This window comes from Felis catus, chromosome A3, assembly GCF_018350175.1.
Source record: "Felis catus isolate Fca126 chromosome A3, F.catus_Fca126_mat1.0, whole genome shotgun sequence".
Classification (NCBI taxonomy): Eukaryota; Metazoa; Chordata; class Mammalia; order Carnivora; family Felidae; genus Felis; species Felis catus.
The window spans coordinates 88829515-88856191 of record NC_058370.1 but is presented as its reverse complement, the minus strand read 5'-3'; the positions used below and the strand labels follow the sequence as shown (position 1 = coordinate 88856191).

General features: G+C 39.4%; 1 protein-coding gene across 10 annotated transcripts in view; it reads left to right on the top strand.

Annotated features, from left to right (window-relative positions):
- The window catches only part of EXOC6B (exocyst complex component 6B), a 613079-nt gene that overhangs the window by 435608 nt on the left and 150794 nt on the right, over positions 1-26677 (top strand). For 8 of the 10 annotated variants that reach the window (XM_045054390.1, XM_045054386.1, XM_045054387.1 and 5 more), the window contains one exon: positions 19965-20038. In XM_045054390.1, the coding sequence (XP_044910325.1) occupies positions 19965-20038 (74 nt within the window). Of the gene's footprint in view, positions 1-19964; positions 20039-23998; positions 24179-25434; positions 25668-26677 lie in introns of those variants that run through there. The other 2 variants (XM_045054385.1, XM_045054384.1) reach the window with 2 other exon arrangements.

Genomic DNA, 26677 nt, shown 5'->3' with positions numbered 1-26677 from the left:
TAATCAGGCAAACCTTTATAGGCTTGCTTAGGATTTTGCCACTGGGGCTTCAGAACTAAAGAATCTTCATAAAGTGGTCTCTGTGAACCTTAAATGCAAGGCCCAAACAACTGCCAGTTGGGATAAATGTACTCACTTGTTTTGATTCTCTGTGCTACGTGAGTCCACCTATCCTTGACTTCCAATTCCATATAGTTCATTATCTACCTTCGGTCACTCACATATGAGTCTCTCTTAGGGCATTAGGCATTCCTTTACCTACCCCTTCTCGATGTGAGGGAGAGAGAACAGAGTCCTCAGGACCCTGGTGAGAAACATAAGGAAAGCATATGTGACAGATCCACACTGTATCATTCTTCCTTTGCGGCCTTTGAAGTTTATATTATGCGAACGCAGTCCTGGCCCTTAAATAACATCTAAGCCAGTGTTAAACCCAAATCTGCATCAGCCGACCAACCAAACTGTTAAAATAACTGCTAGCCAGTACATTCAAACAAGCCTCTCCAGCGAGATGCCCTATAGTAATTAATTTACCAGTCAAGATTATGTTTAGTTGTCCTTGAATAAGTAATGCAAAATGCATATCCATACAGTTTTCCCTGTTTTTGCAGAGATTCCCTAGAACACTCTTACATTTCCATCTGGATATAATTTTTTTCTTCTTTACCTTTATTTTGCATATCACCCTTTGAGCCCGTGTTTATTTAGATCTGAGTCACAGGACAAGATTCAATAAGGAGTGGGACATAGAGCAGGCTGCTATCTTCTCTGGCAAAGAGGATGCAATGGAAAGCCTTCTGGAGAAGGGGAGGGATCAAGGTTCCCCAATTTCTTGCAGTACTCTTGCATTTACCAAAGAAATATGGTGAGATTATGAAGACAGCTGGAATATCAGTACATAACTTGAAAGATCAATTTATGCACTTCATTTTCAACTCACTCAGCTATTCAGCTGCAGATAGAGGGGTACTGCAATAGAGCCTCACGATGGCTGTTTTCTTGGATGTTTGAGCTCCACGTTCTACCAGGGATCAGAGTTTGCCCCATTTTCTTGTTTGCCCAGTGTCGTTAAAAGATTTCACATGACTCATATTCTTCAATTTCTTTAACTTGATCGGTGACAGCACAGCTTTGTCCTCCAAAGCTTCACCCGCAGTGAGAACTTGTTCCCTGATGACTTAAGATAATACCTTAATTATGAGCTTGGCTGCCACATTCCTCAGACTGTTGACTTCCTGGGAAACCATGGGAGGTCTCAGTGCCCTTTTCCCTGCCATAACCTGCTAACCAATTTCAAACAGTCTACTTTTTCTCCAAAGTCTTTGTTTGCCAGCTCGATCCCTAATAATCTGTCTTAATTAAGAGTATGTTTATTTGCAAGGAACAGAAATCTCTTCAAACCAGTTCAAGAATAAAGGAAAGCTTATTTTAAATATATGCATTTCATAGAATCCAAGAAAAAGGTAAACAGTAAATCAGTTAAGTTAGGGATCCTATTTACCCTGATTGTTCCTGTCTCCTTAGCACCTAGCACAGTGCCTGACATATGGTGCTTGCTTAATATTTATTGAATGAATAAAAATGATTCAGTTAGCAACTGCTTCCATTTCTGGAGCTCTTCGTCAGCTCTGAGGATGGGAGGGAGTATAAGTAGGAAGTCGCTTGGATGGATGGCATAGCAAGACAGCCTGGGATATAGTTGGAATCCTAAGGAATATTCTTTTAGGAGGATGTACAACTGGCAAGGCAAAGATTAGCAACTTTAGTACACATATCCTACCACCAATTTCTATGGATTATAAAGCCATCTTGCCATCAACAATCAATTATCAATATATAAGCTGCGTAATACGTAGTGATTAAAATTGTAGGTGATAGATTGTTCTTTGAAACCTGGATCTTCATTTTAGTGGTCTGGGTATGCTTACCTCCCTTAGTTTCTTTATTTGTAAAATGAAATTACAATTGGTGTAAATCATAGACTTGTTATGATGATTAAGTTATTACTCATAGTAAATGCTCAATAACTGTCCTCATTGTCACTGTTATCATTATCATTAGAAAGACTAGTAGGCTGGAAGTCAGGAAACTTGTATTATAACCTCACTGCTGCCACCAACTAGTTGTACGGTCTTGAAAATTCTTTAAACCTGTTTGGGCTTGAGGCTTCTCATTTATAAAATGAGAACGTTGGGCTGCATGATTTCTAAATTTCTGTTTAGTTTAAAGGTAACATTATTTATTGTGGGAGGAAAGATCGTGTGGATATTTTTATGTCTGTAGAGAGTTGTTGTAAGGATTAAATGAAATAATGCACATGAAATGATTTACAGATCCTATATACATGAATGTTTGTAAGCATTAGTAAGTATTACATGTTTATTAGAGCTTTCATTATTAGTTATGTACAATGCCATGGTCCCCAGGGGACTTATCCTCAGAGTATATGGAAGCAGAAAGCAGGCTTTGAGTGATTTCTGTCAGGGGCTCTTATAAATTCATTGACCCTTGGAATAGATCAATAATTGTTTCCTCAAAGACACTTTCTATATAATTCTTTAAGGCAGGATTGCTTCAGAGTCTGTTTTATACTATTTACCTTTGGATAACATTGGCTTAGGAAGAAGTCAAGCTGTATAGTCCAGACCTGAAGCACTACAGTCACCTGTGAAGATGTTAGTGTGGTCTTGGGTCAAATCGCAATTGCAACAATGAAACATATTAGTTAAGCAGTCCTGAATTTCAGAAGACACTAAAGAGTACGAACACATCTCTTGGAGACTCGGTTATCAGGACATGAATACTGGTAGAAATAGATTTAAAGAAGAGAAGTTGGCTCTCTACAACATTAAATGAATCTTGGAAATGTTAAATCATTGTAACAAATGGCACCATTTCATAAGGGATTCTTGTGAAAAGTTTAGAATTTTCTTCCTTTCCAATTCAAATATATTTTTTATACTTTATCGAAAGGACACTTTTCAGATTGTATCTTAAGCATTTGGTACCTCTTCAAATCTTAAAAAGAGAGCCATCCTAAGAATATAAGGTTTGAGGAGTGACAAAAGGAGGAAATTTGAGCTTAGTTAAGTTTTAAATCTGATCTCTCTGGGTTATGTTAAAATAACAGATGCTTCTTTTCATATGGCCTGTATAGTGCTTGAAGATGCAAATGTCCTATGGGTAGGCTATTGAAGGACATTTTGTGTGTTTCAGTATCATTAATTTCGGATCCCTTAGCTTCTATCTTGAGCCTCATCTTTATGAATTATAATTTTAAAACAAGCTTTTGCTTTCTGCTCTCTTTCATCTGAGAAACATTAAGGTAAGAAGATTAATGATAGACTTTGGGTTCATATGCAGAAAAATAAACTTGTTTTTTATAATTTGCAATGCTGTGCACATGTGAAAATCTAAGGGTAATTAGTCATTAATGCTTTTAATATGATGGAGACAATAACTCATTCCATGAAGCAAACTCCGTGGCTAATGAATTTTGTCTTTTGGTTGATTGACTGGTTAATGGAATCAGAAAAATATTTTCTATCCCTTCTTTACAGTTATGCTTTCATTCTCTACTGGAAGTATATAGGAATTTGCGTAGCCAGTCTTAACAGAGTGTATTTTTGTTTATTCATTTTATCGTTTGTTTCCCCCTTTTCTCAGTTTCATTTTCTATTCCTATTTCTAATTCTCATTTTGATTCAGTATCTTCAGTGAAACTTACAGATTTGCAGGGGAAATTCATTAAGTTGGCAATCGTGTATATATACATATACACACACACGCGCGTGCGCACACACACACACACACACACACACACACACACAGTAATCAAGAGTTCATTCTCTACATTCTTTGTTTTCTCTGCAAGACCTGGAAAACTGTAGATATTTTATACAAGGAGTCAGATTTAAAACTCAAGTATTTGGGCTGAAAATAGAGGCCATAGTCTGGAAGCATTTTCTCAGGTACACAGCTCCCAATCAACGTATTGTGCAAAAGTTTCTTTGGGAACTTACGGATTATATGGCTTTGTCCCTTCCCCCCCTCCCAGATCCCTACCAGTTCTTCTTAATGCAGGACTGAGCTTGGATTTTCAGATCTAAAATAATGTGGGAAGAGCACACACTGCAGATATCTTCCTTCTATCCAAAATAGGCCGTACAAAAGCCATGCTTTGTTTGCTGTTGTTTTCCCATGACTATAATGCTTGTCATGCTAGGTGCTATGCTATTATGATGCGCCTTTCTGCTATGGAGTACCCAAACAGAAGTCTTCCCTGCCATCAAAATGGCAGTATCACTTCTCTTTGACTGTGGATGATGGGCCTTGTACCTTCTGAGAGGACTCTTGTCAGACATGGGTCAGTGAGTAGTGCCCACTCAGCAGTTATTCTGGCTTATGGGCTGAAGTTCCTTGAATTCCAGAAGAGGAGGAAGTCATTGTCTCTCTGAGCCCATTGCCAGACACCTGGTCATTTGATAGTAGGTGCTGCCAACCTGAGCAGCGAGGGCAGGCGACCTGCTCTTCCTCACCATGGCCTCAGAGACCATCCTTGTCAAGCAAATGGAGATGGATCCTTCTGCTCTAACCTTGTTATACATCACTGTCAAGCTCTGCTGTTGGCTTCCAGAGATTGGCCAACACAGACAAAGTACTTTTTCTGGTAGCAAATGTTACCTTGGGTTGTTTGTGGGGCATAACAGTGATGAGGGAATACAAAAGACCTGCCACATGAGGGATCATAATTTTGAATTAAGGTTCTCTTTCTGTGGCAAACTCTCCCATACCCTAGGTTCTGTCTGACTGTTTGGAAAATGTGGTAGTTATCCCATCTCTAAATAAGGACGGTGACTGATTCCTCTTTGAAATTGGTTTGAGTTTTCTTCCTGATTTTATTTCAAGGGATATTTTGGGGGGTGTGGGGATGGTGGCCAAGAGATTTACCTTGAACAGCTGGTAGTTTCCAAAAGGCTCTTTCCTGCTGCATGGCTATGGAAAGGAGAATACCAGATTTTTTTGTTGAAGTGATATTCCAAACTTAGTGCTCCTCCCCTCTTTCTCTACATTTTCCGTTTTAGCTGTTTCAGGTTTTAGTCCTTATTTTTTTCTCAACTTTAAGACCTTCTACACTTTGGAAGTTTCAGGGACCAGAAAGATTAAGAAATGCCATTTCAAAGAAGGAAAATCATAAAATTATATTGTGGTTATTACTCTTTTCCTGTCACTTGACCCTGGTTCTGGACTTGGTAAAACAGGTTTTCTTACAGTAAAACGCGTATATCGTAGCAATTTCTTACTCTCCAAAGCCTTTTTACTGTTTCTTCATTAGAAAGTTAGACAATTATTTAAAATGTTCATGAATCCCTGTGATTTGCTTCAAAACTCCCAGAAGCATTTCTAGGCAGAAATGAGCCAGTAGAAATAGTAGCTCATCTTAATTATTGCAAACCCAAGACCTCACCATTAGCCCCAGACCAGCGTATGGCCATCTCTTTCTGTTATATCAGCTAGCTCCAAAGAGCACCTCAGCTAAAAGCTGTTTTATTTCTTTAGCATTGCTGCCTCCTTCCTTTAAGCCGTTTGTGCATCCCTTTTACTCACATGGGCCCAAATCTTAATGCTTGCAGTAAGCCGGAATCTGTCGAGAGTATCTGATGCATTCACTGCTCCTGCTTGTCACCAAGTGTTTACACTGGGGCATTTTATACATTACATATTTTCTTTGGCCCTCACTTCATGTCTTTGGGGCTGAGGCCAGTAAACTGTTGGTTTTAATTGGGCCGTTTTATAGCGTGTAAACCAGGAAGGCATATTAAATGCCATGTTTATTTAAAAATGATTTTAATTGTTGAAAGTTGACAGACTTCTACTCAGGTGTACAAGGAGTGCCCATAACATTCTCACCCATCTACTGTCTTTAGGTGGAACACACCTTATACATCTCAAAAAATTGATGAAAGTTCTAGATTTTATAAGACATTTTAAAAGAAAAAATCCCATGTCTTTTCAATCATTACATACTCTATCTAGCATTTCAGCATTTAACAAATTCTGGTTTGAGTTAATCTATCTAGTCTACTTTTAGCATTACAAATTGTAAAAATTTACCTTCTTTCTCTCTTCCTTTAGTTTACCTATTTGTTGGGGGGATGTTTGTGTGTGTGTGTGTGTGTGTGTGTGTGTGTGAATGAGAGAGAAAGGGGGAAAGAGAGAAGTTGAGGAGACCTACTACAATTTCTCCAAAAGATCACCTTAGCATTTTCAATTTTTATATTTCTAAGATTGGAATTTAGAAAATAGGAGGAAAATATCACTGCCAACACTTTCATTTAGAAAAGCAAAAAGTTTCCGGTGAGTCAATATATGGAATTCGTAAGTTTTGCCTATAAATTTCTGTTGATCTATATTTTACTTCTATTTTCCACCCCTTTCCTGGGAAGAGAAGCTTGTATGGTAGGGTCACTGGTGGGATAACACACACCTGAATGGGTGAATCGAGACCTGTGTCTTTGTGCTTGATCACTAAGTATCTGTGAATAATACTCTAATGTCTTTAAAAATCTTTTTACTCATTTTTTATATGGGAATTGTTTGGACTAGGATATCCAATTGAACTACATGGGTAGGAGTTAGCCACTCAAGTGGGATGAGGTAGGTTTGGAAGGATAGTCTAACTAGTAAGGCAGGTGTTCGTATAAATTCTGGGAGGAAATTTAAAAAGTGTGGCATACTAGAGAACTAAAACTAGTTCATTATGACTGGAGGATATTGTGAAACGAAGTGGGGTAACCAAGAGGCAATGGTGAAAATATAATCCTTGTTAGGTGCTGGAAGACTTATTGAGAAGTATATACTTGATTATAGGTACGTAGGGAGCTGGTCATATGTTTTATGTATGAGAATGACATGGTCATTTTCTGCTTTAGGAAAATCACTGTGGCAAAATTGTGGAAAATGCAAGCCTAAATACAGAATCTTCAGTTAGGAGTAGGGTTGCCAGATAAAAAAACAGGACGCTCAGTTAAATGCGAATTTCAGATAAACAATGAATAATTTTATATAATACTGCATGGTACATGCAAATGTCAGGTAAGAGAAGGCCTGAATAAGTGTTGCTTTGATAAGAAGGAATCCAAAGTAAATTTTAGAGAAAGTACTTTTAGGGGAAGTAGGGGTGGTAGAAACCAGATTGCAGAGAATCCAGGAATGAGTGGAAGATAAAGAAGTTGAATCCGTGCTTGTAAACAGCTCTTTCAGAAATGGAGTTTGAAAGAGAAGAAAGCAGAAGTTGTTTATTTTATTGTGTCTGATCTGAGAACTTCAGTGGAGTGGTTATTTTTATGTTGCCACTGTTCAGCCTAATGATTTGGGACAGTTTAATAGCAAGTGACACCAAACATTTTCTATAATGTGACCAACAATAAAAGAAAAATAATTCTTCCTTTATTTTCTTCGTAGGTATCAGTAAAATTTGCCTCGTCATCTTTCTCTTCTTTTTGTCATTCTGAATCATGTACCTTTCTTCTGAATGATATGCCTTGCTGGAGAAATACCAAGTCTCCTCCATTTTTCACCAAGTCCCAGCAGTCAGCCTGTTTAAGGCCTGCCCTTCCCCTCTGAGTCACTGGAATCTTTTTGTCAGCTGTCTGCCTGTCAGTGGATGGAAACAAGGTGTAGCCTAAGCCCCTGCCCAGACAGTTAACCAGGGAAAAGAGTGAGGTTCGCTATTCTTCCCTAGAAAAGCATTTCTGAGGGCTTTTCAACAAGGATCATTTTAAAGACAGGAGTGCTTTTAATACTTGAAATGTTCATTTATCTCCTATACCTTCTAGCACTTAAGATATTCCTTTAAAAGCACCAGTCTATCATGGAAAGAAGTGGCTCATGTGCCTTAAGAAACAACGATTTTCATTTCCTTTTCTTCCAGCCAACCTAAATTCTTTTTAAACACTAATCTCCCTCTCAGCAGTACCTAGGAGTTAAAATCCTTAATGCTTCCTCTAGAGCTCCTGAGTTGTGTCCGAAGTCCTTTCCTTGACCCTTTACCCAGTAAGTATCAGCCAAAGGGCTAGCGTTGCACTAAGATTCTCTTCTCCTTTTGTCTTTGTTTGTTTGCTTTAGGGGAAAAGGAGAAAAGGGAAAACACATCCTAAACTGAGTTCTCAGTGGCACAGTTTATATTCTCTAAGTAAGATAGATCCTAAGTTTAGGTCTTGACTTCTTAGGTCTAGCCTATGTAACCAGAATGGGAGAATGGTATTTATGTCGATATTCATCTAATGCAAACATTTAACATGGCTGTTGGATCATTGTTTTAATATTTTACAATAAATTTCCATTTTAGGGGAAAAAGTTCCCAGCTGATAATTAGAACAATTTCATGAAACAAAGAATCAAAGCTAGTAAATATAGAAAATGTTCATTTTCTCTGGGCAAGATATACAGAACTTTTACTTTGTCATGTCAAAAATGATCTCTAATATCAAAGACTTATTTTAATTCGATATCTTTAATCTTTTGATTCATTGAAGAAGTGGCCATGTCAAAGGGAAAAGCATATTATTTTATATCCAAATCCAGTAATGTTCCCATTAATTATGCTGGGACATGTATGGCTCTAGCCTAGATATTAAAATGGACCCAATATCCCGTTTTATTGCACTTGATCTATATTGGACTTTGTGTTCCAACAACAATTCTCTGACATCAGTTGGGTGTCCTACAGTTCAATCCAATTCTACAACTAAGTTATTAGTCGTAGACTAATTGCAGACTCCACAAGTTAAGGGGTCGGTCCTGTAAGACTTCCCCTCTTCAGACATCAGCTGCAAGTCTGAGGTGTCCAAGCCACTCACTCCTCTTGCTAGCTGACTACAGATTCAGAAGTCCCCAAACTCCCTTGCATTAAAGAATTCACTAGGAAACTCATAGAAATCACTGAAAGTTCTATACTTCTGATTACAGTTTTATTATAAAGGCTGTAACAGGAAGAGCCAAATGGAAGATATGTATAGGTTAAGGTCCTGGGGAAGAGGGGGACAGCACAGTTTTCATCTTGTCTCTTGGTTGTAGTCTAAGCATGTCACCATCCCAGCACATCAGAGTGTTCACTAATCTGATACTGAGTGTTTCAGTATCCAGAGTTTTTATATGGGCTTTCATTACATGGGCATGATTGAGTAAATAATTGGCCACATGAGTGAAATCAGCCTCCAGCCCCTTTACCCTCCCTGTAGACTGGGGGTGTGGCTGAAAATCATGAGTTTGGTCTTTCTGGCTTATCCAGCCCCTCCCTTAAAACTCTCTAAGGTCCCACTTGAGCAACCTTGTTAGCATAAACCTAGGTATGGTCAAAAGAAGCTCATTGTGAATAGCAATTCCTATTGCTCAGGAACTTTCAAGGGTATTTGAAACTCTATTCTAGGAGCGGGGGCAAAGACCAGACATGTTCTTTATTGTATCGTAGACATCAAGAATATATTTGATTTATTCCTGTAGCTTTAATTAAGTGAAATATTATTACCTTCATTTCACAGCAGAGACATTTAGTACTAAGAACTTATCTGATTGGCCAAAGGTCACATAAGTAAATTCTAGAAAGAACTAGAATCTCAGTTACCTTATCTAATGAGATATCTATCTTTGTGGACATCAGCTTACATTATGAGACTTAGTTTTCCTAGAAAATTGTAAGAACATCATGAAATATATATGCCAAAGAAATATTAACTACTCTCAGTTTGAAAAGAATGATATTGGTGCACTTTGCTGGCTCAGTTGGTAGAGCATGTGACTCTTGATCTCGGGGTCATGAGCTTGAGCCCCACATTGGGCATGAAGCCTACTTTTTTTTTTTTTTTTTAATTTTTTTTTTCAACGTTTATTTATTTTTGGGACAGAGAGAGACAGAGCATGAACGGGGGAGGGGCAGAGAGAGAGGGAGACACAGAATCGGAAACAGGCTCCAGGCTCTGAGCCATCAGCCCAGAGCCTGACGCGGGGCTCGAACTCACGGACCGCGAGATCGTGACCTGGCTGAAGTCGGACGCTTAACCGACTGCGCCACCCAGGCGCCCCGTGAAGCCTACTTTTAAAAAGTTGTAAAAGAAAAAAAAAAGAAAGAAAGAAAGAAAAGAATTATACTGATTTTTCTTAAAAAGTCTGTCTCCTTTAACTTAGGAAACTTCCCATGTGGAACGTACCTTAGTCATTTCTCTGACTTTCAGCATTTTTCGTAGTGTGGTACGATATACCTCCACCCTGTTCCAGAGTCTTGATACTTTTCCCTTTAATGAGTCAGTATTTATTTTATGTTGCACCTTAAAAAACATTTTGCAGTTATAGATCAGGATGGTTATTGTCATCACTGGCTAGGGAAACTGAGGCATAGCTCACTATGTCCCCAAATTTATATACTTATCAGCTATCATCATTTAAAAACAATTATACCCTACTGCTTTTTCCAAAAATGATTAGAGGCCACTTTCAACAGGATAAATTGAAAAAATAAATAAGTTAGGTACCAAAGCCTCCAATTTTCTGCAGTTTCACTTTCTGTGGTTCCAGTTACCCAAGATCAACTGTGATCGGGAAGCAGGTGATGCTCCTTCTGATGTATTGTCAGTAGAGGACTAACACTTCATCACAATGCCTATGTAACAGATCTCCTTTATCTTAGCACGCAGGTGTTTTATCTTCTCTCATCATCACAAGGATGAGTACAGTCCAATAAATTATTTGAGAGAGAGAGACCACATTGACATTAACTTTCATTACAGTATATTGTTATAATTGTTCTATTTCATTCTTAGTTGTTGATTTCTTAGTGTGCCTAATTTATAAATTAACGTAGATATGCATGTATAGGAAAAACCATGGTATGTTTGGGGTTCAGTACCCTCTGTGGCTTTAGGCATCCACTGGTGTCTTGGTACATATCTCCCTGCAGATAGATAACAGGGGACACCTGAATAAGAAAGAGAAAATGGGTTGAAGAGAAGAAAGGTAAGCATACAAATATAAGGATTAATAGAGAGGTAGTATAAAAATGTATTGACAGGCATGATGAAAAATATACAAAGTATATATATAGCTCTCTGAAGGCAACATACATTTCTTTTTTTTTTTTAATTTTTTTAACGTTTATTTATTTTTGAGACAGAGAGAGACAGATCATGAATGGGGGAGGGGCAGAGAGAGAGGGAGACACAGAACCGGAAGCAGGCTCCAGGCTCTGAGCCATCAGCCCAGAGCCTGACGCGGGGCTCGAACTCACGGACCGCAAGATCGTGACCTGGCTGAAGTCGGACGCTTAACCGACTGAACCACCCAGGCGCCCCAGCAACATACATTTCTAATACAAGCTGAATCAAAGCCATTGTGTAGTATCATGGACATTTGCTTCAATCCTAATTTCATAGCTGATGTAAAAATAGAATTCATAATGCTGTGAATTTTAGGAATGCTCTTTCTTGGTCATTTCAAAATCTAGATCATTCTTGGCACATTTAATTTTAACTTAAGTTCATTACAGTCAACATCATCTAAAGCTGTGCTGTCCAGTGCTATAGCTATCAGCCTCAAGTGGCCATTTGAGCATTTGAGATATAGCTAGTCAGAAATGAGAAGTGCTGTAAATGTAAAATATATACTAAATTTTGGAAAAAAAGGCATGAATCATTTTTTTTAAAGTAGACTCCATGCCCAACGTGGGGCTTGAACTCACGACCCTGAGGTCAAGAGTCACATGCTCCTGACACCTGGGTGGCTCAGTCAGTTGAGTGTCTGACTCTTGATGTTGGCTCAGGTCATGATCCCAGGGTTGTGGGATTGAGCCCCATGTTGGGCTCCATGCTGGGCATGGAACCTGCTTAAAATATTCTCTCTGTCTCTCTCTCTCTCTCTCTCTGTCTCTCTCTCTCTCTCTCTCTCTCCCCCCCTCTTTAGCCCCTCCTTTTCCACCCTCTACTCCTCCACTCCTCTCCCCACTCACGCTTGCTCTCTCTCTCTCTCTCAAAAAAAAAAAAATATATATATACACACACACACACACACACACATATCTATATTTTTAAAAAAGAGTCACATGTTTTACTGATGAGTCACCCATGTGCCCCCCAAACGAATAATTTTTAAAATATTAGTTTCATGTTGAAATTGAAATATTTTATGTATATTGAGTCAAACAAAATATGTTATTAATTTCAATATTAATTATTTTGTCTGTTTTTAGTGTGTCTATTAGAAATTCTAAAATTACACATGGGGCTGGCATTTCTATTTGGACAGTGCTTTTCTAGAAAATTGATTTTCACTGTTATGTTAAATGACCTACAGAATCCTTCTCAAAATCCTTCTGTAAAATGTCAGATAGCCGCAACTTTGTGTATATGTTCATACAGCAGGATAATCAGTGCTGAACAAACACATGGACAAAATTAAGTCCTTAAAAGCACAGTGAAAATTTCAAGGATATAAAGTCACTGCTTCTGAGCGCTAGTTTTTCTCATCTCTCAGGAAGCCCACCCTTCTCATGGTGGACCCTCAGCTTTCCTAGAGATTGTACACAGAAGTACTGATTGGGAGTACTGATTGGGAGAAGCTTCTTTTCACCATGATTTTAAAAGATATATTATGAAACTGACACTTACTTTGCAAAATTGTGAAGCATTTGGGAACTTCCAAGGAAAATTATGACTTTGCACAGATCTGTGTATTTTTAGGATTTTATGATTCCTAACTAAATGTAAAAGAATACTTAATATGCCTATAAAGGAACATGCAAAGTGAATATTTGTTTTTAGACATTTGAGGTGGGGGGTGCCTGTTGAAATATTAGAAGGACAGACTTAGAGGGATCAGATTCTAACTAGGTCACTGACTTCACCTTTTGGGCCTTAATTTGCTCATCGGTAGAAGTCCTCAGTAGTTCCAAATGCTCCTTTCAGCTTTAGCAGCGTAAATTATAGACTCAAGTCCGAGGTCATCTTTTGCTCTGTTTTTGCCTGTTATTTTTCTGTGGAATATTAAGGTAAAGTCCGCTGCCATGCGGCATGACGTTGCTCTGCCACTCGTTATAGTCTTGACTTCCTCAACCCTTCTTCCTCTGCAAAGAATCACACGATGCAAAAGTCACTCTCTTTAATTTAGTGAATACGGCTAAGTATTCTTACCCATCATTTAAAATATTATTTCTTCAGACAAAGATGAGCACTTTATTTCTATAAAGGCACCCAGTGCCCCTTGGACTCCATGCAATGGTGGGAACTTATACTATCTGTCTTCTAAACTTAAACAGAATTGTTGCTCTAGTTTGCTTTGCTAGATTCCGCTAATTTCATTAAGCTGTTTACTGACTCTTCTTATATGTTAAATAAGATGTAGAAAGCGACCTCTCTGATCTGCTAGGTTTATTCCTCATAAAACAGCTTTTCTGTCCAGGAGAATGTGTGCTGTCACTGACACCAGCCACTGAATGTGCCAGGACCCTCCTTTCCTCCCGGTGGTACAGTTAGAGGGGCAGCCAGGTGGAGATTGATTGTCTTGTTTACTGAGCAGCAGCATGGAACTTCCTTCATGCTGGTGTCCATTTTCTCACTTATGGGAGATTAATTCCTTATTAATTAAAATGCCATGTCTGTCTGTCCTAGCTCTCAATGGTCTTTCAGAGCAAAAGGAGCTTGGAGAATTGAACTTAGAAAATCAAACTTTAAAAGTACTTTGCAAATCTGTGTGCAGTCCTGGCTTGGCATTTGCAATCAGATTTCAGTGTCGTCAGTTTCCATCAGATTTCTCTCACAGAACTTTGAGAATGTGTTTGAGTTAGCCTGTGCTTCCCTCTGCCCTTTTTGGGATGGGAAATGTAGTGAGTTACATATTTAAGGTATGTAAAAACAGAGCGTGATGTGCGTCACGGAGTCATACCCTGGCTAAATAAAGGTGCCTGTTTTTTATGATCACATGTCCATGCAAGCACACTTACACAAGAATGGTCAGTTTCATCTCCAGGGTGGTTTTTTTCTCCCTCCCCACGCCCCACCGTTTTCCTGTCTCCTTGGTATCTGTCTCTTTTACTTACTTGCTTATGTTCTGGCCAACCTTTCTCTGACCAGCAGAGCCCCAAGTGGATTCCCTGTGGAGTCCATCAACTCCTGTCTGTAATGAGCTTAGTGGAGCCACTGCGAAGTGATGCAAGAAGAGGCTAGCTTCCCCAGAGCCACACTTGGTAGTCTGGCACACTCCTTGTCTGTTGCTCCAGGGAGCTAGATACCAGGAAACCATTATGTTAATACAGCAACAGCAGCTCTTATTTTTTCAATCCCACAAGCACCACATGTGACCTGACATGATCTTAAGATGTAAACAAGAAGCCAACATACTTTGGGCCCCCCGGGTACTGCGTTTTCTTTCTCACCTGGTACTTTCGCCCTAGCCAAACCTCTGGTCCCTTCAGTGAGTGATGCTATCTTGTCCATTTTCTGACCTGGAAGTTCAGTGAGAGCAGTAGTGAATGACGGTATCTAGGGACCTCTGGTCAAAACTTTATCCACTGTCTTTTCAACTTCCTCTTATTCAACCAAATTATGGTTTTCTCCGACAATTGCTATTTTACCTATTTTCCAGAGAGGGTACTAGTTTTGCTTTCCTGAAATAAATTTTATCTTGTTGCTCATCTGCTTTTGAAAATTATTCTTGTTCCATGAACAATTTGCATAAAATAGATCTGTAATTTTGTGACTCGGTATACCCTTACAAACATGATTGTTCTCCTAGAGTCATTTCAGAAGAACTAGTTTTATTTTCTGTTTCTCACAACTTGCTTTTGATAAACTCTCAGAGGTGCTATCCAGATACACAGATTATAGACTAAGGCAGTCATTTTGATTTCTCAAAGCCCTTTCTAATCTGACTCTACCGTCTTATTCTAATTAGCCTTCTATGGTGTTTATAAAAATGGTTTTTTTCTTCAGCCAAATGTGAATGTACCTGATAATTTTAAAGTTTATTTAATTTTTTTTCCTTCCCCCTCTAAGTGATAGTGTTAGTTAATTATAAGATCAGCCTTCAAGAAGTGTAGAAAGCATTTTGAAATTAGTGGAATCCCTTCTTTTTCTCTGTTGGTAATTTTATATCATTATAAATAAACCTACAGGATATTTTTGAGAAATTAATATTGTTTTTAGAAATGATTGCCCAGGGGCGCCTGGGTGGCGCAGTCGGTTAAGCGTCCGACTTCAGCCAGGTCACGATCTCACGGTCCGTGGGTTCGAGCCCCGCGTCAGGCTCTGGGCTGATGGCTCGGAGCCTGGAGCCTGTTTCCGATTCTGTGTCTCCCTCTCTCTCTGCCCCTCCCCCGTTCATGCTCTGTCTCTCTCTGTCCCAAAAATAAATAAAAAACGTTGAAAAAAAAATTTTAGAAATGATTGCCCAATCACATAGATTTAAGTGTGTAGGAGAATATGAAAGAGCGTTGAATATTTGGTAAGTAAAATACTTTTTTTGTGTGATTTTATTTCCCCGTTTATGCCTTCACTTAATAATATGCCTTGTTTTCTGTAACTTTTACACCTCCTTTTTATTTTCTTAAATGAAAATATTTCCTTCGTAAACTTTGATGAGTTGGCAGTTTCTTCATTAAAAGATTTTTCACATTTGCAAATTGGGTCTTGGAGTGAAGCCCTGATACCAGCTTCAACTCTGAAATCCCTACCATGATGGTACAAGGGCAGGAAAGAGCTGCTGGGGAGAGCCAGAGCTCTCTGGAAAATGCATCACTGGTAGGCTCTACTAATCTGAACACATTTTTGAAGAGGAAGCTTTCTTGCCAGCCTCACTGGAACCTTGACTCAGTCCCTAAGTAACACATGCTGGTCAAATGTTGGGTTTGGGTCTTTGTGAAATAGAGCAAGCACCTTATATAGTCTTGCGATGCCATCTACACTACAGAACCCAGGCTTTGGAAACACTTGGTGTTGGAAACACTTAGAGACTGAAAACCTACTACAGATCTTGGACTCAGAGACAAGTCCAGAAAGGGTCTTGTCCATTGTGCCCCATATGTACATTGGTTCCACTCAGTCATAATTGCATACTTTTACCTTTTTTGATGATTTCCAAAGAAGGAAGGTTTCCATTTGTGATGTTAAAGAGAGGCTTCTTGTGTGTGCATCTAATGAATTTGTGTATGCATCGGCCTGTTACACAGACTGGAGCTTTTTGTAGTTTTCTTCTTCTCTTTCTGTCAAGCAACATCTGGGAATTCGGGTGTGCAGACCAATCCCGGCTGCCTGTAATGCTAAATCTTGAATAAGTCCTATCCCTTGTCACTAGAGAAAGTATTACTAAATCAGCACCACTAGGTAATTTTGGTGCACGTGTGCAGATGTGTTCTATTTCCTATTTTTGATTATGAAAGTGGTCTCTACTCATTTTAAAAGTTTATAAAATATAAAAAAGAAGAAAATCCTTTTGTAATCTTTCCGTCTGCAACAGCCTCAGTTAACATTATGAAATGAGTGTTTACTATGCATATTATATTTTATAGAGTTGAAATCAGACTGCTTACAAATGTTCATTTATTTAAAATATTCACACTTTCTTATGCTGTTAACATTTTTTGTATATCTGAACAATTGACTCTAAGAGAACAACCGTGTTTTTAAGCGTATATTGAATCCAAACATTGCAAGAGATCTGTTTTATGCATTTTTTGAAATTCATAAATAACACCAATAAAAATTGCTGTGGCTAACATTCTGTTAGTCATCTCAGTTTCATTTAAGTGAAAGACTTAAATATTTGCCTGTAAACAAATTTGCAGTGCCAGCTCACTAACTCATCACTGAATGGTAGCTGAATAAATTCTCCTGTTTTGTCCTGGGTATGTAACAGTGTTTCTTAACTTTTGTTTGGTCACCAGCCCTCTGAGAGTTCAGTGAAAGCTAGGAAGCTTCTTCCCAGAGAACTGTATATTCACACAGAAAACTAATTGTAATGATAATCAATTATGATATGCCAGGCCCTCTGCCAACTGCTCTATGTGTGTTATTTCATTTAATCCTCATGGTAGCACTATAAAGAATGCACTGTTTTCTTCATTTTTGAGAAAAAGACATTGAAGCTTTAAGGAGATTAAGTAATTTGCCTATGCCCGTAGACCTAGTATCCGAGCTCAAATTCTGATATGTATGACCTCAAAACCCATCTCTGCAATCATTGTGCACCAAATTTCAGGGAGCCCATACATTCGTAAAACCTGCTTATTGGTACTCATATTAATAAGGCCACGTTACCTATTGCAATCTAAAGATTTTCATTGGCAGTGAAGAGGATGTATGATTAATGAATCTCGCTGTTTTTGTAACTTATTTAATTAATATATGAGTATTTGTTGAATGTCTAGTATTTTAAATACTTGTTAGGTTCAGTGATATGGTCCTTATCCCTAAGGAGTTTACTATCTACACGAGAAGACAAGGATTATATATGTAAAACAATGAGGCAAAAATACAAACATGAAGTTGAATATACAGTAATGAGACATTTCCATAAACTATATGTGAAAACGAAGCTCTTTACTCTGTCATACTTTGAAGCAATTATCACTCTTTGATTCCCTGATTTATAAAAGGAAAAGCAAATCTAAAAGGCCACCATGTCCTCTGGGAACCTGGAAGATTCAGTGTGTCATAAAAATGAGGTCTATAAAGTGAGACTCTCGGTTTCCTGAGTGGTTTTGTCTGTGTCATCTGTCAGCCCCAGGGAGCATGCTCAACAAGGAGAGGTGAGAATGTGTAGGCAGCTCTCAAGCATTTCAACCTTGTGTCACGGGGTAATTCTATTGAGTTGGACATGTGTAGGTAAGCAGAACACCTTGACAGTTGCTATATTTTGACTCAAGAAAGGTTCCTACTGACAGAGAGGACTTTAGTACGTCAAGTGATAAAACATAGCCTTGAGTCATGCAGGAGCAGTGGGGGGAAACTAGCAACTTTGGATGAAACCATCAGGCTTGGGAAGCCTATTGAAGCCGACCACTGACAATCAAGGCAGTCAAAAAGAGTGGCTGTGGCTATAATTCAAAGAACTGCTTTCTGTAGGAACACAGTATGGGCGAGTTGTACATCTGACTTGAGCAGCTGCTGTGTATACAAGGTTAGCACAGATAATGGCTGTTGTAAGATATGAAGGATGGAGTATGTCAGGCTTTCCATTAACATGGCCCTCTTCAAGTATTTGTACAGTTGTAGGATTCTACTCTTTTGAAACTTGAATCATTTGGGCTATAATATGATGGAATTAATTTGCAAATACATTTGAGTTTTCTTTTCCTCGCAAATAGAAACCCAGTGCTGCTAATCATCCTGTCTATAGTTTATCTCCTTTCACTTACAGTAGTTATTTTTTTGAAATATCTAAAATAATATTTTGTGTACAGTTGTAGAATATACGTGTGCTATATTTTGTTTAACAAATTTTGTTAAATTTCATTTCATGTGATGTTTCCATAATCCCTTTCAATTTTGTTTAGCATTATTGTTTTAAGTGGGGCAAGGATGTTATGAAAACCTATTCTGTCTAAGAAGCCCCAGGTGGAAAATATTTTTTAAAAACAGGGATTCCCATAGTTGTTCACAAGTCATCATTTAAATCTGTCCAGCTACTGGATGTTGGAAGTAATTTTCCAGGCATTTATGCAGGTATCTTGATGGATTTTATTTAATTTCAAAAAAAAGTATGATACTAAGTCTGTATAATTTCTTAAATTCGTTCCTGGAATAAAACGTAATTGAAAACATTCCTTTTCATATTTGCTTTGAGCCAATACTGGAGTTGTTTTTGAGGTAAATGGTAGATTGATGTTAAATGTCCATCACACTTTGGCTTCATAGAGAGAATTCAAGACATAGTAACTGTCCAACTCTTGAATTTTCTCATTCTCTGTGTGTGGTGTGTGTGGTGTGGGTGTGTGTGTAGGGAGCTTAAACAAGACCTTTTGATTTCATAATAAGCAGGGCTTAGGGACGATAAAACTTGACATTCTTAACTGTTACTAGTGTCTGTCCCTATAGCCCGTGCAGTTATCTTCTTGTTAACGATGTAGAAGCCAGAGTCATAAACTGAGCGTGGACCCAAGGCGCTACTGTAAATTGCAAATCGCATTCATGTGGTGTCTTTGACCTAAGACTAAATTGGGGTAGAGGGAAGAGAAAAAAAAGAGTTTTCGAGAGTGGAATAGAAGTAGAAGTCAAGGACAAAGAGTACACTAGTAGGATGGATATGTGCAAATGTTCCGTAAGCTTTTGCCATGAGATTTGTTTAGGTAGGCTTTTCATATCTGCAAGTACTCCTTTGCTCAGGAGCCAAGCAGTGGGTTGGGACAGCTTCTGCGTGTGTGTGTGTGTGTGTGTGTGTGTGTGTGTGTGTGTTGGCAATAATGCAGTCATGAGATAATACAAATAATCAGTGAGGGAATAATTAATGATGTGGCAGGGAATATTTTTTGATAAATGCTTGGGGAATGAGGTGACAGGCGTGAAATTAGAAAATTCCTTCAGCGATCTAAAATATAAATAGCTTTCGGAACTGAAAAGAGTTTCACAGCTGAAGATTTTATTGTGTTGAGAGGAAAAACTTTTTTCTCTCCCCCACTCCCTCCTCCTTTGCAAGTTGTTTGTCCATTCACAAAACAAATACTCTGAAGCCCAGCGCGGCTCATGGGAATAAATTTCAGGTCGAATTAGTACAGTTTCCTTGCTGTCAGGATGCTGGAATTAATGGTGTTTTGATGACACGAATTTTGAAGGGCAAACAAAGAAGCTGAAGGGAGAGAGACATGACTCCTTAGAAGCTTGGTCCTCCTCTCCCCCAGCCTCTCTTGTCTTCCCTGTCATCCGTCTGCCAATCTCCCTGTCCATGGTTAGTTAAAGGCGCTTTTTATCCTCTTTTCTTTCCCACAGAGTTTGCCAGATCCGGCCCGGTGCCTGGGTTCCAGGAGGACACGCTGCAGTTGGCCTTCATCGACTTGAGACAAGTAAGTCTTTGTGTTTTTGTTTTTTGTTTTTCTTTTAAGATGTGTGACTGAAGACCATCAGGTCTTAAGGAAAAGGGGAGGGGAGGGGGATTGGCGTTGGCGATTCACACTGGAGACCTAAGGGTTTTTCCCTGTGTTTGAGGCCACCTCTTTTATTTAGCTATCTGGGATCCTTAGCTATGGTGGAGTTAAAGGTTTTGTGGGTAGAAGGGAAGGCAGGAGGTGGGAGGAGGGACCCAGAGCGTAGAGGGACTCAAGTGACCCTCAAGTGATGTGACCCATTGTGCTATAGTTGGCTTCTGCAGACACAGCAGAAAGATAACTCCGCAGACCAATGCTAAGCAGGTGCACTGATGCAGAGACAGCCTGCCTGGGGACTTTTGTTTGTAGATAATGAGGGCAGCAGCATTTAAGAAAAATGAAATATTTTACATTCTGGATGGTTGGTTTGGCTTGTTGACTTTTTCCCTGCTGCCTTCAGTCTTCCCATCCCCTCCTTTGTAGAATGTGGTCAGCCAAGAGTGACTAAGTGGTGGTTTTAGAAGATGATTAGCAAAGGCCCTGACCAGTCATGCTAACCTGACAGGCAACCCTGTTAAAGTAGTGTTGATGAAAGCCAGTCGTCAGGCATACCTGAGCTTTTCGAGCCCATCAGTTAGAAAGAGTCATTCTCTAGGGCTGTTGCTTGCAGATCAAAATGGGCAGGTTGGTAGGCCTCGGTGGTTTGGGTAGAGAGGAACAGGATGGGCGGGGGCCGAAAGAGGGAGAGAGTTAACCGGGCTCTGTCATCTCTTCACTCTGAAGATGGATGGCATTGGATAGAAAGTGTGAATGAAGTAAGAATCAATGACTGATGCTTCTCTCCTATTAAAACAATCTTTTTTTTTTTGTCTGTTTTAAAAAGGGGGCTGGCTTTGTTTCTCCTGCCATAATGATGCAGTGCCTCTTGTTTTCAGAGCTGACATAGTTTGCATTCTGAAAACTTTTAGATGCCCAGAGTATTTCTTAAAGCTATAGGACCCCTTGTATTGGTAGTCTCCTTACCACTGTGACTCGATTCATGCTGGAACAGCTTTTAACCCATAATGGATGGCCTGAGCTACCCCTGAATCCTTGTGGATGGGTGGTGTAATCTGTCATCTGATGACAATTCTGGAAAGCCCTGTTAAGCAGAAAACAGAAAATTGTGTCTCTATAGACCCGCCAAAGTTTGAGGATTCAAGCCGCGTCCCAGAAACGTGTGTCAACTTAATATTTGGGGGCCGAGGTGGGGGTTCTCGTACACATAAAGGCTTTCCCAGCATGGTCACAAATGGAGCTGAGTATCTCTTTCCACACTTATGACCTTCCACCTGTGGATTCAGCAACTCAACTGAGACATTCAGGTTTTAACCCCTTGGCTGATGTGAGACTGGGAGATTGGGATTTTGCCTCAGGGTTTTGTGGCGTGCTATCTGTTGGAATTTTCTCCCTTGTTTCTTCTCAGAAACTTCTGAGCCAATTGGCTTTTCTTGGAAAGCAGAAACTGAATTTCATTGGAGAGCCACATCCAAGGAAAAAATTTTTCCTTTCTCACTATTCATGAGAAGGAAGTGTGGTCATTCTCTCTAGTTTGTGGTTTTTGGTCCCTATGGAAAGCAACTGGTGTTCACAGAAAATGTTAACTAAGGGAGTAAGTTAGAAAACACAGCCAAAATAAGGTGGATCTGAGCCGGGGACGAATGCTCAAGTATTTGTGGGCTCTCAGTGAGCACTGGTGTTTATGCTTAAGTTCCTACTTGCTGTTACATTTCTGTTCTCAGACTTCCTTTTATGATATTTTAGCAGGAGAAACCAAAACTCCTAAATTTTACTAAGAAGAAGAGTATGTCTCTTCCTATTGAATCAATCACCTAATTTCTAGTTGTGTCTAGGTAACTTTCCTTACCTAGACCATTTGAAAAACTTCCCCAGCTCTCAGGCTGTAGCTCTTTATTAGCAGCCCCCAGGTAGGTGGAATCATTGTGAGAAAAATTATCCCTCCCTGTTCTCTTCTGAAAATATTGATCTCTTTGCAGTCCATCTTCATTGTTCTCACAACTTGTTTAAAATGAGCATCTTTTTAAAAGGGGACTTCTTCTGAACTATGGAGATGTTCAAACTATCAGGAGAAAACCTGGGAGTATGTTTCCAAAGGAGATATCTGGACCTCAAATGAAGCATGATTAAGTGCCTTTGAGTATGTTGTCCTTCTGCGTGTTTCCTTCGGAATCCCATAATAGAATTATGGAATTTGGGGGTTGGGGCTCATTTGAAAAATCATGCAGGATAACCTGTGACTTGATACTTGAAACCATGTGTAGCACCCAGACTGTGCCTGTGTATCCTCCTTGAAGAAAACTCGCCACCCCAAGACAGCAAGGGCCTCCTTATGACAACCTGATTATTAGAAAGATATTTTTTTTTAATCTTTTTTTAACGTTTTATTTATTTTTGAGACAGTGAGAGACAGAGCATGAACAGGGGAGGGTCAGAGAGAGGGAGACACAGAATCTGAAACAGGCTCCAGGCTCTGAGCTGTCAGCACAGAGCCCGATGCGGGGCTCGAACTCACGGACCGAGAGATCATGACCTGAGCCGACGTCGGCCGCTCAACCGACTGAGCCACCCAGGAGCCCCTAGAAAGATATTTCTTAAGTTGGCTAAAATCTGTCTCGCTGAACTCTGACCCTCTGGTTCTTTATGTTTTTATTAATGCATCACAATTTCGGGGACAGGCTTCCTCTCCTGATTTATTGAGCATCCTCTCTGCTAGCAATTGAGTCTTTATCACATGTATAGCATTGAGACCCACTCCTCAAGGAGTCCTCACACATTCGATTTTACGGAACAGATTGGAGACTCTACTCTCTTCGGTCTATGTGTTTCTTTTACATTGTTAACAACACAGATTTTTATCATTCTAACCGGTCTAAACCTCATTAGATCCTGATTCAGTTTTCTAGCTTAGTGACTGACTTAATCATCATGTTCTTTCTGAGTCTGACGTAACAATATTAAGCAGGCATGGCAGAAGTTAAAGGAAGGAGTTAAAGTTAGGGCAAGTTCTGGGGTGTGCACCCATGCAAAGCACCACGGTTACAGTGCAGCAAGGGTGTTCTTTTACTGTCATTGACTGTATCTGCCTCACTGCTTTATGAGCATGTTCATTCTGATCGTGCTTTTGTGTTGCCTTGCTTTAGAGTGTTTCAGACACTGTCAAGTGAATAATTTTAAAATAATCAAAACACAGAATATTTGATGAGCTCATCTCTGCATAGAGTGTAATAGCACAGTGTCATTTAAAAGCTATAGAAATTCAATTAGGACTCAATTTAGATACGGATAGCAAAACGATTCATCCTTTCCCACCTGTCCTGTCTATTCTCAGTCTCCTACTTCTTAAGGAAGAGTGAAATGACATCTTGACTACACAAGCTTTCATGATATTTTACATGCATACAGCACTTCATCGTTAATGTACATTTATGTGCAAATCTCATTTGTCAGACTGCTAGGCTTAGAAAACCTGCTGTTAATGATAATGTGAATTAGACAGTGCAAATCAAAATCTCCTTTGCCACTAAATGTCCCAAGTCCATAAAAGGAGGATTGCAGTATGACTTCACATTCATGTGTTCAAATGTGTGTGCGAATCGCTATCAAAATCCAACTTTGGGTTAATGTTAGATCTTGACAAGGACAACTTAAAGGGCCCACTTATTAGCTATCCTGAAGTGGCATATGCACTCCAAGGACTAGTAGCTGCCAGCCCTTAATGTTTCATCATTGGGAATTACCATACAAGGTCCATAGCAGATTCTCAGTAGTGACTGGATTCTCTACCAGTACTCTGGTTTGTGTTTTTCTTCTTTTGTTAAGCATTCAGTAGATAATACTAATGTATATTAGAATTTGAACTTCCGTTGATTTTCATTTCAGCTTATTTTGTCAAACTCTGAGTGCCTACCATGAACAGAGCACAACCCCGGTGCTGTGGGAATACAGAAGTGAATATCATACAGTCTCTGACCTCCAGGAGCAAAGAAGTGATCAGCAAATACTTAATTTTAATATAAGTCAGTCTGTAGTGAGCATTACATTGGAAGGATGAAGCTATTACATATGTTTCAATTATTTCATTGTGTTTTGCTGCATAACAAAGCACCCAAATGCCTTGTCTTAAAAGAAGAATCATTTATTTAACTCAAGTTTCTACAGATGAGCAATTAGGATAGGTTCTGTGGGCTCACTCACACCTTGAGGTCAGGTACTAGATTCACTAGGAACTGCCTGGTCTAGGGCGTCTTAGCTAGACTGACTCTTCTCTGCTCCATGTGGTCTCTCATCCACCAGCAGCCTAACCCAGGCGTAATCACATGGCGTATTGGTAGGTTTCAAGAGAGCAAGGGGAAATATGCAAACCCCTTAAGGTCTACACTTGGAACTGGCAAGCCATCGTTCCCACCACATCTTACGGGCTAGAGCTGGTCACAGGGCCAGCCCAAAATCAAAGAGCGGGGAAATCAACTTCAGTTTATCCTCCGGTTGGGATATAAGACCTTTATACAAACTATGCATCTATAATTGCAGAAAGAGGCCATGGAGTGGAGAGGTCTTCGGGAGCCTAAGTAGTTATAAAATACTGCATTAAAATAGTGGAAAGTTCAACTCATAGAAACAGGCATTGGTGAGGGAGGAAAGTGTTTTAAGCATAGAGAATAGCCAGTTTTAAGTTTTGTTTAAAAACATATATGGAGTTGTTTTAACTAGGATCTAGACTATCTTTCCTTTTTTTTAAGTCTTAGACTAATCTTTTTAAAACCCCATTTCTTATTTTCTCTTCTTCGTTTCTTACTTTTACTATTCAGCTTCCTCATGGACCTGTTTTTTTGTTTGTTTGGTTGGTTGGTTTTGTTTATGTCTTCTCCTTCTCAGCAAACACTGCTTATTGTAGGCTACCCTGAAACATTTCACATTTCTGTTACATTCACTGTGAGGGAATCGTAACTTCCCTAGATAATTAATTATTTATATTACTCATTTAATTTCCGGCTGTTCACCATACATATTTGACCAACAGGAAAAGGTTTGAGTGGATTCTTTTCTTTAGTAGCATCACATTATTTTCTGTTCCTTGGCCCCAACTGTTGCTTACTTCCGATATACTAAGTTTTTATAGAGCTGAATGAACTAGGTTGTGACATTGCATCAGATCTCCTGAATGGAGCTTGTTGGCAACGACTCTCAAACAGCAAAGCCATCCCAAGATATCTGCGGCTTTTTTTAGATGGAGCTGGTGACATTCCCTCTAGGCCAGTTATTCCCCAATTTCTAAACGTTCTGACTAAAGTAAACACGGTGCATTTCCATTGCAGGCACTTAACTTGCCTTAACAACAACTCTAGGACCTAAGAGAAATAGTTGTATATTTCTTTGGAGACGTTGAAAGAATTCTGATGTTCGTGTTAGAGGCGTAAAAGTGAAATCAGGACCGTCCGCTCCGTCAGGTATGAAACCTGGGAACAGCTCAGAAACTATGCAGAACTGCCCTTCCTGTTTCCCAGCCTGTCTTCATTCTGTTCAGTAAAGTTTTGGTTTTTGAATCAAATTGCCTACTTTTCTTCTTTATTCTGCCCCCAAGTCTAATGAACAACCACTCCCACTAAGAGGAACATCCCCCCCTTTGCTCTACTGATCTAGGCTCATGTGGAAAAATCATAACTTTGCTTAATAACCACTTACGTGTTAGCCTCAGCAGAATACCAATTGACAGAAAAACTGAATTTGTCTGATACCGCACATAACAAGATGATATATAGTCAATAGAACTTCTTTTCTTAATGTTTCTCCCTAGCCAGTCTAAACAACCCCTAACTTTTAGGAAACTACAGAGGAGGCCTGCATCAGGGTAAGGCGGGCCCACATCTTAAAAAGGCCTCAGGTGACAATCTTCTACATTTCGTCACAACAGTTAAGCCCTATTTAACAGGAAGAAAGTCATTTCCCACATGTACTTCTTAATACTGGTTTTTAACTTGCTGGGATGTAACCTGGAGGTTTTGGTGGGGGGCGGGGGATGGCCTATAGTTTTCCTAAATGTTTACTGAGCAGTTGCCAAGGAGTCATGGTGGAGAAAATGAGAGGTGTGAGGAGAGTTGGTAGGGGGATGTTTTTGTGAAAGGATGTTCTAGGTGGAGGAAAATAGAGTGGTATGTAAATCCTCAAATCCTCTGGTAGTGAAGTATATGGGCCAGTAACGCTGGAGGTAGAACTACTCTCCCAAGTGCTCAACTGAAATATTCTGTTGACCTTCGGATTGTGTATGATCTTGAATAAATAGTGGCCAGTAAAACTGGGAGTCCTCTGCACCAGGGTTCAGAAATCAAATAGCTCGATAACTCATGGAATTGGAAGATGCCATTACTATGACTAATGTGGATGGAGGGGTCAGAAGGAATGGTTTAAGCCATTAAGCACATTATCTTAGAAAAGATCATCAGCACTACTGGTGTGGTAGCATGTATATGTGGTTAAATGTCATTTCAGAAATGAAATCCAGAGTCATCCTATCCCAAAGGCATTGGTGGTTAGAAGAAGATAAAGTAATAATAACAGACT